A 14564-nucleotide genomic window follows, 5' to 3' on the forward strand; every position below is an offset into this window, starting at 1 on the left:
GCCCTGCCCCGCGGGGCTGCCGCCACCCGGCAGGCGAGGGGCGGCCTCGGGCTCGGCAGCACCGGGCCGCAGCCAGGCCCGTCCCGGCCTGCGCGTTGCAGCGGCTCAAACCCCGGCGAGGTGGCTGCCGTCAGCACCCGCCTCGGGCCCGGACCGGGGCCAAGGACCGGGTCGAGCCCGGGTCCGGGGCGGGTCTCAGCGGGCCGGAGGCGGAGCCGGGCGGCGGGAGGAGGACGCGCCTCGGGGGCGGTGTTGCAGACCGAAGAGGCGGCTCCGGAGCCATCGCGCCTGCCCGGCCGGCGGCGGAGCTCGGCTACAGGGGGAGGGGGGTGGGGGGGCGGCTCGGCGGCGGGTCTGCGGGCCGGGCGGGCCCCATGGGCGGGTGTGTGGGCTCCCACCACGACTCCTCGGGCAGCCTCAACGAGAACTCGGACGGCACCGGAGGTGAGCGCCGGGCCCCGGGGCTGGGCGGGGGAGGTCGGGCGGGCCGCCCCCGGCACTGCGGGGGGACCCCGGGACGGGCGCTGCGGGCCGGGGCCTGCGGTGGGGCCGGGCCCGGGGCTGGTGTCAGGCGGGGGAGCCGCGCTGCGCTCGCCGGCCTCGGGGCTCCGCGCCCGGTTCCCACCCTCTCCCCAGCGCGGCCGCCGGGGCCGCAACTTTGCCGGGGCGGTGGCGGTGTGCGGAGCTCGGCAGGGAGCAGAGCGGGCGCAGCCCCGGGTGTGTGGGGGCTCCGCGGCACGGCCCGGGGGCAGGCGGTTGGTGCAGTGATGGACGGGCTGGGGAAAGGGCCTGCATGGGGCTCCTAAACTTTGTTGTCCTTGGGCTCGTCTCCTTGCGGTGTGCAGAAGATAATTCTTCCGATTACTTAGATCGTGGCACTGCTGCGGGGTTGGGGTTTATTTTTGTTCTTATTCTCTCTAAAAAAGATGGATTCTTTCTGCCAGCCTAAATCGCCCATGCTAAGTAATCAATTTCCAGCGACTTCAGATGCTGGAGCAGCATGTTCTCACTTGTGTGCAAGAGCACACCTACTTAGTGAGCTTATGTGGAAACACTGCTGCAGTGCAAGCGGCCCTTACCCTTCTGGTTTTGTCTACCTAAATGCCTGAATGGTTGCTTTCTCAGCGTTCTTGGGTTTGTGGACCCCTGATGTTCTCCAGCTGAGCTGTGTATGCATTATTGTCACTTAAAGTCAGCCTGCCCACGGGACATTTGACTTACAAGTAGTCCTTACACATGCAGGGGCCACAGATTTCAGGTTGGGAATTGCTCCTCAAGGACTACATTTTCCCCTGTGCCTTATGGAATATTATGAGTCTGGCTTTATTATGGATGCTCCAGTTGATCCGTATTCTGTTATAACAGTGACTTTGCTGTTGTTTGATACTGTAAAAATCCCACAAACACTGCTTACAATTATATCAGAAGCGACCACCTGCTAATTAATGCTGGACACATTGTTCATAGAGATGCCAGTGTCCAGCTGCTAAGAATGATGTAGGATTTAATCACATCATTGTCTTTAAAAAGAATTCTATAACTTTGGCGAGTATGAGTCTTTATTCTTTTCCTCTATTAAAAAAAAATAAAAGGAAGAAGTGAGTTATCTAAAAAGCATCTGTACTAAGCAGACTTACCTAAAACCAGTAAAAAATGCAGGGGTGTCAGTGCAGAAAGGACCACACCATACTAGAAGTCAAGGAAAAAGAATAAGAGAAATCACCACATTCCTAAAAAATTGTGATCAAAAATGAGCATTAAAAGCTACGTTGTTTGTTGTGAGACCTGCTTCACTAGCTAGGTGTTACAAGGTGAGATCATGTCACAGAAATAGCCTCAGTTTAATTTCCTCACTCTTATCTTGCCTGTGATATTGAATGAATGAGATAGGAAATACAAGAGTTTGGCTGATACTGTAAAATATCCTTATTGCACACCCAGCAGCAGCACATGAGGTGGGCTGTCTCCATCCAAGTGGTTTGCAGAGTACCATCCTGGATGGACTTAGTGGGAGCACATTCCTGCTTGGTGTTTGCACGGCACGACCCACTGCTGCTGCTTTGGGGTTAAATAGTCTATTGTGCTTGGTGCATTAGAACAGCAGCCTGGTTTTTCAAGATGCAGTAGATGTGAAATGTATGTCAGCTGGCTCATGTTGATTCATGCTCTAAGGATAATGTTCCTTAAGGTTGTCTTGTTGAAGTGAGAAGTGATGAAGTTTCAGTTGAATTATGGGTTCCTTAGGACTGTCTTAAACAATCAGCTATAGTGTGCAGCAGCCTGTTCTGTGATGTTACGTATCTGTTCCTGCCTCTCAACAAGAAGAAAAGGGGGTGTAGTTTAAGCTGAAAGAACCTCAGAATATCTTTTATAAATCTGACTCCTGAGATAGCCAAGTCCAGTCTGCACTAATTCTTAGCTTTACAAATTCTGCAAATGTGCCCATGCCAAGTATGAAATCTGACTTGCTCTCTCAAGGGAGCTTATGTCTTGAAGCATCAGCAAGTGAACCAGCCAAAGCACAAGTGAACATGATTTGGAGACTGTACAGAAAGGTGATTTAATCCTGTTTCCCGTATAAGGCTCATTTCCTCCAGCTCCTGGGCTGTGACCTAGTCTGGTGTATTCACCTTCAGATTGCTGTCAGTGAGCAGGGCCAGACCATCTATAAATCTCAGGAAGGTGTTTTGGAACAAAAATCTCTGTTCTAATCAGAGCACTGCTAGTGATGGACTTATTTTGGGTCGGCTTTGTCTTTCCCCCAGAACGGAAAAGTTTCATGGAGAATTAGGAGTGGTCAAGAGGCTGATTAGATGACAATAGCAGTGCTTGATGCCGTGTGAAAGTGGGAGCTGGATCTCAAGTCAAATTCATACAGATCTCAGTCTGTTACGCTGCTCCGGGGACTGATGAAATCCTGCTCAATTGTATCACTGGAGTCGAGATGAGGATTTGTCACATCCTGGTATTCTCCTTGGTCCCTTTGTCAATCACTGACACTTCCCAATACTTCTCTGCTGCTCAGCAAAGTTGACAGTGTGCCCCGACCACCTGCATGTCCTTTGTATTCTAACTATTGGTATGTGTCAAGGTCAGGATGCCTGCATGTATCCAGAGAGCTGTTGCGTATACTCTTGTGTGTCTCTGTAAGACTGAGTTAATCAAAAATACCAGCTCTCCTATGGGTGTAGCAGCTTATTGCACGTTTCTATTTGCATTGACCGAAGCAGGAGTCATCGTTTCTTACGCAGAATTGAACAGATGCTGCTCTGCCCATCCTGCTGGAAATTAAATGGTCTTTGCAGATTGGTACCAGCTGTTTCATTATCACTGCTCTTTTTAGCAGGTTTTTGTTTCAATGGAATGTTGCTTGTTGTATTGAGGAAAAGTTCCTGTCTTGGTGCTTAGTACCATCGGAGTGTGTTGTGGATGGGTATCCTGGATGGTGAGATGGATTAAAGGAGATACAAGGAAGAATAAAAGACGATTGTTAGGTGATTTATAGACACATGGTTTTCTCCCCTCATCTCTTTAGCTCAGCTGTCTACCATCTGATGTTCCAAACTTTTAGGAGCTGAGCACCGTATCTCTTCTTGCTGTGCCTAGTCAAAGGTGACTTTTTTGCAGGATGGTGAGGCTGGCAGAGACGTAGTTGTTCTCTGACCACTTACATGACTTCTTCAGGTGTGTTTGCTCTTTGGAAGAGCACGAGGTTTAGAATAAACTGCTGGAAAACTCTGCACTTGTTCCTTTACCTAAGGTTTAACAGCTTATCTCTTATGTTCAGTTTAGCAAAACCAGGAGAACTTGGATTTCCAACTTGCCATCTCCACAGGCAAGTCATTTCTGGAGGAATCATCTTGCACTTCTTTTCTTTCTTTGGAGGGGAGCAGTGGGAAGGAAAAGAAGAAACATGAACCCATTCATTTTCTTCTGGCAAACTCTTACCCCTGTTAGAAGTTGCATATTACTTTGTCTTGGTAAAGTTCAGTGAGACAGTTATTTGTGTGGAGTAACGAAAGGGCAGGAAATCCAGCGTCTAGAAGTGGGGGCATGACAAGTCATTACACATTAAGGCTTTTGGCTGCAGCTGTCTGATTGCTGCTGCGCTCTCCCTGACACGATGCTCGCCTGCCTGCTGGAGTTCTTATCGCTCTTCTTTGTTATAAAAGATGCTGATTCTGTTTGAAATTTGTCTTCTTTACTGCTGCCCCTTTCACCCAGCAGTGATAATGGGGACAAGTGGAAATAGGGCTGCATATTTGACTGACGTGCTGCAATAGGAGATTATTAAAACTTGAAATTCCTCCTGCAGTATTTGATGTAGTGCTGGAGCTTTGTTAACTTCTAGAAAGCCAAATTATGTACTCAACCTCTGCTTTTGGTAACTGGACAGCAGTTTCTTAAATATTTCCTTTAGAGTGCTGTGCAGTGCTGCTTATCACATGTCTAATTTAAAGTTACAATAACTGCTTTCATGGTGCTTCTATGGAAGACTGACCAAGGGAATTTGCATATTAAGTAGTCAGATTTGTTGCTCACAATTGGACTAATACTGTAGGGCTATGCATGGCTTTCATGGGGGGGTTAAGCAAGTATCTCATGACTGAGCAGTTAATAGCATTGGTGCCTACCCCTCATAATCAGAGCAGTCAGTGTCTCCCACTTCCAGATTGCGTTTTGGCTGTTAGTTACAAGCTGTGATGGTGGGTGCCTACACACAGCACCTTGGGGTTTCATTCCCATCTAAAGGAGGTAGCTGTAGATGTCAGTTTGTCCCTGTTGGTTTGTAATGCAACCCTGTAATATTGTGCTGGATGCGTTTTTGCAAAACTCTCATTAAATCAGAGCTGGCATTAGCTGCTGGGTCTTGCTGTGGCTTTTTTTTTAATAATAAGAAAAGCTTAGCATGGCTCTTCCAACTTGCTCTGATTCTCTCATGAGCTCCCCAAGAGTACGTGTGGTTTTTGTCAGGGCTTTGTAATAAAAGGAACCTTTAATGACTTGGTTTCCTGCAGGCTGGGCATCCATAGCCCCCTTGAGATTCTTAGGATCTGTGGATCTTGTGCTGAGAATGGCTGATAATTCAGTCCACAGTATTTTTCTACTAGAATATCACTTTGATGGTATGTCACTTTTCATATGTAAACTAATAGACACTGGTTTTGTTTTCAGGTGATAACAAGTAAGTCTTAGGAAATGAAATAAGGTGTTACTTTCACTGTTAGTAAAGGCTGATGAGCACAGCTGTTCAGTTTTCTTTTTGGTGTTCCTATGTTATTGTTTGCTTGGTTTCTAGATGAAGTGATTTGTTTCAGTTTCTCTGTTTGGGATGTCAGTGTTCAAAGCACCAATGTCCTCCTTTGCTGAATATTTAATATAATAAATTATATGTTCATTGTGCTTTGGAGACTTCGGATAAATGGAAAAATATCAGTTGCCTGTTTGAATAAAATCTGAAAGCCAATGATCTGCTCTTAATGCAGCAGGTAACATGATAGCTATTATTTTTCTTGGGAATGTTGAATAATATAATTCGTGAGTCACAAATTATAATACAGTTGAAGCCAGAAATAAAGATTTGCCTTATAGTTAAGTCTTGCCAATTCCTGCAAGTCTTCTTGCATGTACAAGGAAGGATCGACTTGGCCACAGCCAGTCTGGTTACCCAGCTCCTGCAAGAAAATAAGTATCTGAAAAACTTCTGACCAGAAGCCTGTGTGTGAGAAATAAATGCAACTGCTCCTTCGCTGCTTTATAAACAAAAAAGGACTGTGATACTTGAAGGCTTCAATTGAAACTTTCACCCTCTTGTAGACAGCTGCCATGTGTAAAAGTCAGTCACATTTTCAGGCAGTTGTTTCCAACTTGCTACCTCTGCTTCACTGCCTTAAGATTCAGACTCCTTTGATACAAATACTTCTTTACCTCCTTCCTTAGTCCTTAAGTAAATTAGTTATTTGTTTGTTTAAAAATTCAAATTGTTTATGCCTGCTATAGGAAGGTATTCTGTACTGGCCAGTTGGTACTTCATGATCCTCCCAGTTCTTTCTCACTAGATTCAGAATGACTTTTTGAACGTGGCTGGTGCAGTATGTCCATCTTCTCCTGCAGAAAAGCCAGATCCCACTGTTTCCACATCCATGTAGCATGGCTGAAGTACTGCTCTGAAAGAAAATTCAGGAAGGGCTGGGTTTTCCTTCCCTTGGGGTGTTCCCTGAGAAGAGGCGCAGCTGGGTGCACAGCCATGAGCTTTCTCTTCCCAGTGCTGGTCTCATCCCTGTCTGGCAAAGGGAAGAGCATTTTCATGGGGGAGTTTTGCCATCCAGCAGCCAGGATGAAACAGGGAAGTTGGTGTGTGGCAATTTAAGGGCAGGAGTCCTTGGTTCACCTTCATCTTTCCTACAAGCAGGTGCTTCGGGTGAAGCTTGTGGAGGTTTACAGCTTTTGTTTTATTTTCAGCTGGAAGCTGTGTAGGTTTCTTCTTTTGCAAAAGTCACATTATGAAATTGAGCTTTCTCAGTCTTCTTAATTCTAGTTTTAAAAGCTGCTTCATTTAGACAGCTGTAGTCATCATAACTGTAGTAAAAATAGAGTAAGCAGGCGGATGAGGTGGTTCTCAGGGTTGTCTTGCTAGTTTGGGATGCTGAATTTCAGCATGTGGAAAGATGCTGAACTTGGGTGGATGCCAGGGCGATGTGAGCATTGCATGTGTACAGTGGGCTTTCAGAGGCATCTGCTTGCTTTGTTTACTGAAAGCCTGTGGGCTCTTGTTTGCTTACAGCAATAATAAGACTTTGGTGCTTGTATTGTGACTTGGCAGGGCTGGTGTTGGGAACGAGTGTGCAGGGCACATTGGATTCACTCACTGGGAAAGTGCCAGGGCCACGGCTGGTGGTCCCACTGGTGGGAGGTTAGCGCCTGGCATCTCTTGGCATGGGAGCATGGCGAGAGTGATGAGGCTCAATTGCCTGAAATCAGAAGGGAAAGGCTATGAAATGACCCGTTCTGCAAAGCGGGTGGAATACAAGGAGATATAAGAAAGCTGAAGTCAGTAACCTGATTTATGGATGTTCAATGAAACGCTTTACTTGCATTTTGATGTTTTCAGTTAAAGCTTCATCCGCAATAGTAGATGAAGCTGTAACTGTATGTTACAACCTGTATGTTGTCTGGTTGACATCTAAGATTTGAAGAAAGAGAAATGTTCTCCTACTTGGGAAGCAGAAAAAGTGGAGGTGGGTTTTTGTGTGTTTGTTTTTAAGGAACACATTGTGATTGTGTTTCCAGTGTGAGAAGTACAGAATCTAATTCAGTGCTTCATCCTGAGTTACCAGTATCAGTAGAAGTGAAGCATCCAAAAGCAGTGTGTGTGCTCATTACACTGCTTGTACAGTCAATGGAAAATACCTATAGTGTAGTACGTAACTTGATATTTTACTGTCTTGACCTGTGTGCAGTAAAATATGCATGATGTCTACTGTGGTTTATTTAAGGTTCATCTGGAACCTGCATTTTACATTTGCTGCCTTCTGCTGACCCTGGGCTGATCTCGATCACAGCTGTTAGCCAGGTCGTAGCTTTCTCTCCTGGCACACTCAGATTAGGTTTATGTAAAACCTCTTTGAGGGATAGACAAAAGATGGGGCAGTGCATACTGCGTAAAGGGGTTTTGTTCTGCTTCCTACCTTTGAAGCAAATTGAAGACTATGTCTTAAATGCTGAATGGCACTGGAGTTTCTCAGGCTACCTTAAATACTTAAAATGATGAGTAGCTAGTCCTCCCGAGACTTCACAGTATTGAGAGATGCAGGGGCATGGCAGGTTCTGCAGGTAATAAGTGCATGAGCAATTAATACATGGTATTAATTTGCAGGAGCTGTTCTACATCCAGTTGACCTATTAGAGCCTAATGTAAAGCATTTGAAAATTGTATTTCATAAGGTAGAAATACTGGTGGGGATGCAGATCCTTGCTGCTGTGCTTGCGTATTAGATCGCTTTAACAGCTCCTCCCTTCATTCTTTTCCCATCTCAGCTCCTTCCATATTGGTAAATATGATTTAAAAGGAAAAAATCAAAGCCCTGCTTGAAAGTCATTTATGGGAGGAGATGGGCACAGTTCTCAGTAAATGATTCTTCGCTTCCATAGGAAGTCAGATGTGAGGAAGGATTTTACATATATATATATAAATGTATATATAGACATCCTTGTGCTGAAAATTAGGTAGAAGGGGAGGGGTTTGGGGAGTTTCAGCATGATCTATCATGTGGTTTTCCCACATTCTCAAATATGAAAGGAAAGGCACTTCACAAATGGTAGTGAAGTGCTTCAGTAGTGTTCTGCGAGAACAGGTGCAGCCCAGGGGGAAAAGATTGGAGACTAAAATGTGGAAGCGTATCATACAATGCTGCAGATTGCATGTTATCTTTGCCTTATTTAATAGGGAAAGTTTATCCTTATGTATATACATTCAGTCTACTGTTATTGATGTTTTTCTATAAATAACAAAAATAGTTTCCATGAAATGATAAACATTTTATAGTTTGTAACAACTTACAGTTTAATAATTGAAAAGAAACACAGCGACTATAAATAATTCTCTCAGCTCAGACAGCGTGTCATGCAGGAAGGCATTTTTCACCTTTTCCCAATAGAGATGAGTGCTCTTTGAGAACACTCTGGGGCCTGAGATAGCATCGGGAGCAGAGCGCAGTAGCTTGGGGTTGGAAGCTTCTTTCCTTTGTATTTTTAAAATCCAGTCATGGAGCTCAATTTCTGCTCTCACGCTGTGATCAAGGGCACTCTGGATTCAGAAGGATCTCTCATGGCATTTACTTTGTCACTTTATTTCTCCACCACAGAACTATCATCTCCTGTGAATTCTTGTCTGTATGGGTAAATACAGTCTTTTTGTAAACGAGTACCTACAAAATAGCAGATAGTACCTGCAGCTGGTGAATGCCATTTTCTCCTGCTAGTTGTTTTTTGGCCACACACTGCTGCTTAAGCGCCTGAGCCTACTATAGAACATCGGCTATCACAGGGTAATGGCTGGCTGGTGACAAGGTAAATGATTTAAGTAAAAATTGTTAATTCACACACTTCATATGTACTGCATGAAGTATTTCTTGGCAGAGGTATAGAAAAGTGCTGCCTGTATCATAGATGTTGGACTTAATGCCATCGGTGTGTTCTCAGGTATATCTGCTTCATCTCTGGTACAAGTAAAAGCCGTGTGTGTCAGGATAACATCTTTCATGCAGAATGCTTAGCTGTCAGTTGGGCTCTCAACCACCAAATGCTTCTGAACCTCTCTCGTAGGAGTCATTGTGCTGTATCCCTCTCCCCCATAGGGAACAAGAAGGGCCTCAGAGCCATGCTAGAAGTAGGGAGGGGGCACTACCCATGTCTCTGAACATGGAAGCATGTTTTGGTTTTTTTGGTGCAGGTTCAAGTGTTGTTTCTACTAATTGCAAGCTCTGGATGCTCCAAGTTTGTTAACGCATGGACTGAGAAGACATGGGCAATAAGCAGTTTGGAAGTGTTAATGGGAAGCAAAGTGTAGCATGTATGTTAAGCAGTTAGGAAACCATAAATGTTATCTGAAGATTTGACTAACAATTTCGCCAGCTCTTGCTGGATGTATTCACAAGGAGGCTATATTCGGCGGCAGCAGTAGTTAAACATACGTTCAGATGAAGCTTAGCACTCCAGTGCTTCACACCTCTAAGTAGCAGCATCCTTTGCTGTTCCCGGATTTGGTCTGGTTGCCTGTTCAGGAGTGCCCTGCTTGCTGAGGGTGAGCAGATCTCATTCTTTGCCTGTGCATTACATATGTCCAGTGCATGTAATGAGCAAACCTGCTGAAGGGGTGGTAAATCACAGGTCCCAACTGAGGGTTAGCGCTTTGAGGGGTGAAGAAGGGGAAAGCTGTCAAATATCTATTTAAAACTTTGTTTTTAAAGAGATGGAACTCACTTGTGAATTGCATGTTGATGACTTGGCTCAGGAAGATACATAACAGACTGCATTTTTTGTATTTTTCTGCTATGTGCCTACAGGAGTACGTTAAAAGAACATGGGTTGCTATAAATACAAGCACTTACCAAATAAAAATATGTTTTGTAAAGTGCTTATCAATACTGGATATTATTCCAAAACAGGTTTAAATACTCATTTAAGATGAGTTAACTTAGCCATTTGTGTGTTGGGTTTTTCACATCTGTAGATGTGAATGATGCATCTCCATTGTGTCTTTATCCAAATCTAAAACTAGTTCTGGTGCCAAAACAGCTTGAACTGCAACAGAAAACCACATGACTATTGAAATAGCATTGCTTGATTAAATCATGTGCTTTAAATCAGTCACACATTGTATAGCCTCACACTGATGTTACTTAATGCAACATCCTATCACTGCTTTAACACAACTGAAACAAGCACATTTGTTGAACATGTCCAGGATACTCCAGCTGCTGCACTGATACTACATCACAAAAATAGCTCCAAAAATACTGCAGGATCATTTTTTTTTCTTTAGCTGGAACTCCTTCAGAATGGAACTAGAGAAAATACCCCATTTTAGTCTCTCCTGTGGGAGGAAGAAGGAGCAGCAGCATTGTCAGAACAAGTGAGCATGGATATTGTGGTTTGGTATTGCAAGGCAGTACTGGAATGAAAGTCCTTGAGGTGTAAATAATCTAGTTCTTGAACTCTGGCTCATGGTAGAGACTTTCTGAACAAGTGCTTTCTCTCAAACTGAGAAAAAGCAATGCACTGTACAGAAAGATTATTTTCCTGTAGAACTCTAAAAGCAATTCAGTTGTATTTGGGTCATCTTTTCTTTTTTCTTCTAAATGGCATGAACCCCTAGAAAATATATGAGGTTCTTCTCAACTGTAGCAGAGCTTCCTGGGCCACCACCACTTTGGAGAGAGGATGATGTAAATAATGCCATGTGTCTAGGTACAGGTTTCCAAAAGTTTTTCTGTCTTTTGTTTCTTACAGAGAGACATGCTACCAAGATATGCTACTTAAAGAGAAACTCCAGCGTTTTGTGACCTTGTGTGTATCTCATGGATTTTAAAATCACATTTCTTTGGGGACACGTGCTTACAGCTGGAATCATAGAATCACAGAACCATAGAATAGTTAGGGTTGGAAAGGATGTCGATATCATCTAGTTCCAATGCCCCTGCCATAGGCAGGGACACCTCACACTAAAGCATGGCACACAAGGCTTCGTCCAACCTGGTCTTGAACACTGCCAGGGATGGAGCATTCACAACCTCCCTGGGCAGCCCATTCGAGTGCCTCACCACCCTAACAGTAAAGAATTTATTCCTTATATCCAATTTAAACCTCCCCTATTTAAGTTTGAACCCATTACCCCTTGTCCTGTCACTACAGTCCCTAATGAAGAGTCCATCCCCAGCATCCCTATAGGCCCCCTTCAGATAGTGGAAGGCTTCTATGAGGTCTTCAAGCAGCCTTCTCCAGGCTGAACAGCCCCAACTTTCTCAGCCTGTCTTCATAAGGGAGGTGCTCCAGTCCCCTGATCATCCTCGTGGCCCTCCTCTGGACTTGTTCCAGCAGTTCCATGTCCTTTTTATGAAATCATGCTGTTTCTGAGCACAAGTTCTAGTCTGGGTCTCTGTTGGGCCAGCTTATGAATTGTGAGTGCATTGAAGCAAAGGAATAGTTGTGGCCCCAAAGAATTTACAGTGTTATAACTAGCCCATACAGGTTTGGTGGGAGAAAATTCTGCATTTTCTGAACTATCCTTTTACGTTTTAAGTCAAGTAAGCTTGACCAGAGGAGAATTCTTGAGAGTCTTACTATCTTGGTGTTGTTTTTACCTTGCCTATTTAGCAGTAATTAATGCTTCAAGGTACCCATGTTTTATAAGGTACCATTTCACTTCTGCATTGATTGGCTTTGTAGGCCTTTACCCACCAAAGTCCAATAAGATGTTAGTAGAGAGATCTCAAGACTTGTGTGTGCTTTGTCTTTCCGGGAAGTTCCATGCCCTTTCTAGCAGAATGACTCGTCTCTTGTGCACTGAATTCTCCTAAATGCTATCCTTTTAGTAATTAGGTTTAAGTTGAAGAGGAGGAGAGGTTATGGCTTGCAGTTAAAGTACCACTCTAGTTTTTTTTAGGCTGTTTGAAAAGTGAAATACTCCACTGGTTTTTGGAGAGTCAGATCCCAGCAGTGGTGAAAACACTCATTTGAAAAAACCAGGATTTGGGGTTCCATTTATCTTTAACATAGCAGGAGTCACTTATTGCTGCTGGGGAGGATTTCTGAGTGGTTTTGACACAAGTGGAGACTGCTCACCAAAGCAGCTGGGAGTGGAAATCTGGGGGGGGATGTATTAATTGGTGAACCCCAAATGAAATACCCTCTTTGATGGGGTCTACCTGACCACTGCACCTTAAAGTAGTGATTACTCATGCAGAATGGGTGGGCACTTTAGTACTCCCCATTCTCAGCCTTCAGCCATCTCATGACATGACCAGTCATGATCAGTTCCCAGGGAGCAACTTTTTCTCAAGAATTTATAAGTTAACTTATTTAAAGCAATGCTTACCACAGGTGCTTCAAAATACTGTGTTGGAAAACAAAGGAATGTTTATTTTGCATTCTGTATACCTGTTCACTTATGGAATATACTTTTTTTGGCTTTATGTATCCTGAAGAAGACAGGTAGTGTAGCTTAGGAATGCAAGCGCAGTTTTTTAACTCCAATTATGTTATGATTATATTCAGGGAAAATGGCATGCCACAAGACTATGGAAGAAATGACATTAGCATTTTATCTTATTGTAGTGGGAAACTTATTACCAAGGTGTAATAATTTGCATTGAGCTCTACATTAGGAAAACATAGATACTTTGGTGGTGGGGGAGGAAGCATTTCAGTTCCTGCCAGTGTCCTACTTTGGTAGCATCTCTTGGCAGGCTACACCCAGAGAGATGCTGAAAGCACTGCTGTCTGATAATCAAGCCTGTTAAAACCTAGTATTATTTAATAGGTTTTATTAAGCAGTGACAATTCAGCTTAAAACAAGGCTTTACAAAGTCCAAGATGGCAGTGCCAGCAAAGTCTTCTGTATTTCCTAGTTCAGTGCTGTGTCAAACAGAATATTCTGTCTTAGAAATTCTACCAAGAGATTTAATCTGGTCTTAACTCTTTCCAGGTTTGCCTACTCAAGTATGTTGTTGCTATCTGATTGCTCTGCCTGCCAGATTTCCAAGCTGAATTCATCTCCCATTAATAAAGTGCACATCTAGCTGCTTGGTGCAGTCACATTTCATTATTATGAATTAATATGAGGATTTTTTTCCAACTGAAGGAACTCTTCCCATGCAGTTCAGATTTGGGTGTCTGCACTGTTCTTTCTCTGACTCTTGTTAAGAAACTTTTCAACTTTCATTTGTTTATATCAACCGTTTTTCTCACAAAACAAGTAACTTTCTATCAAGATATTTCACTGTGGATTATTATGTTAGTCAATTTTGATGCTAAATAATGAGCCCGTGTGAATTCTTTTGGCTGGGGGAGCTGGAGTGAATGCTACTCAGTCATGCATTTTCTGGTACGTTTTTCTCATGCTCATCCTTAGCTTTTACACAGGTTAAAACCTTTGGATTATACAGGGTTTGGTTGTTTTGGTTAATATTGCAGCATCCACTTTCTGTAGAAATACAGCTGAGACTGATCAAATGAGTACTGGCTGTGTTGTTGACCAGTCTTTAAATGTTCCTAGGTCTAGCTTTTCCAAACAGAGTGATTGTTGAAAACATATGTATTTTAATGGCTTTCTTGAAGTGGTAATTTTGATTAAGGGCTTGGGGAAGTTTGGATCAATTCCTGCTGTTGCAGGTGTAGATATCTAACAAGTTCAAAGATACCAGCTCTTCTATGATAACCAAGAGGAAAGTGCTGTGCTGTAGGGTGGGGAAATTACTTTAGCTTTAGCTCTGTCATAAAAATAGAGTTGGTTCAGAATACTGGAGCTCAAATTTCTAGGTTCAGTGTGAAGAGAACATGAAAAGAGGATTCTTCCTACTGGACTTTTTCAGTCGTCTCTAAGTAGCTGGTGTTCATCTTGGATGTATCCCAGCAGAGATTATTCTTCCCACAGCAAAGAAATCTCTTATTTCTTACTGCCTTTCTGATTATTATTTTAATAGCCTCTGTTGCTAGTAGTGCCTAAATATTGCTGTAATAAGGAGGGTCCTGGACACTGGCCATAGTTTTATGAACCAAAGCTACAGCTTAAAGTTAGCAGGAGAGAAGCTACTGTTGGATGAAATCACTGCCTGGGGCCTGGCCTGAACTGACAGCTGCTCAGTCTGCTGAAGTCCCTGATGTAGGCTTTCTTTCCAGTCCTACTTTGATACAGGCCTTTAAAAGCAAGGAAACCTAAATGCTTTCTTCGTATATTTATTCTGTTTGCTGAGGGATCTGAAAGGATTTCTTTAATGTTGACAATTTGCGTGCTGTGGTGGAATCTGAAATGCAGCCCCAGTTCTTCCGGATCTGGTGTTTGAGGC

The 14564-nt window shown here is 43.7% G+C and overlaps 1 protein-coding gene across 1 annotated transcript in view; it reads left to right on the forward strand.

Annotated features, from left to right (window-relative positions):
* Positions 1-310: 310 nt before the first annotated feature.
* UBTD2 (ubiquitin domain containing 2) overlaps positions 311-14564 on the forward strand; it is a 56800-nt gene continuing 42546 nt past the window's right edge. The window contains exon 1 of the mRNA XM_034066855.1: positions 311-444. Coding sequence (XP_033922746.1) covers positions 375-444 — 70 coding nt within the window. The 5' untranslated portion in view covers positions 311-374. The remainder of the gene's footprint in view (positions 445-14564) is intronic.

This window comes from Melopsittacus undulatus, chromosome 10 (assembly GCF_012275295.1).
Source record: "Melopsittacus undulatus isolate bMelUnd1 chromosome 10, bMelUnd1.mat.Z, whole genome shotgun sequence".
In the NCBI taxonomy this organism is placed as follows: Eukaryota; Metazoa; Chordata; class Aves; order Psittaciformes; family Psittaculidae; genus Melopsittacus; species Melopsittacus undulatus.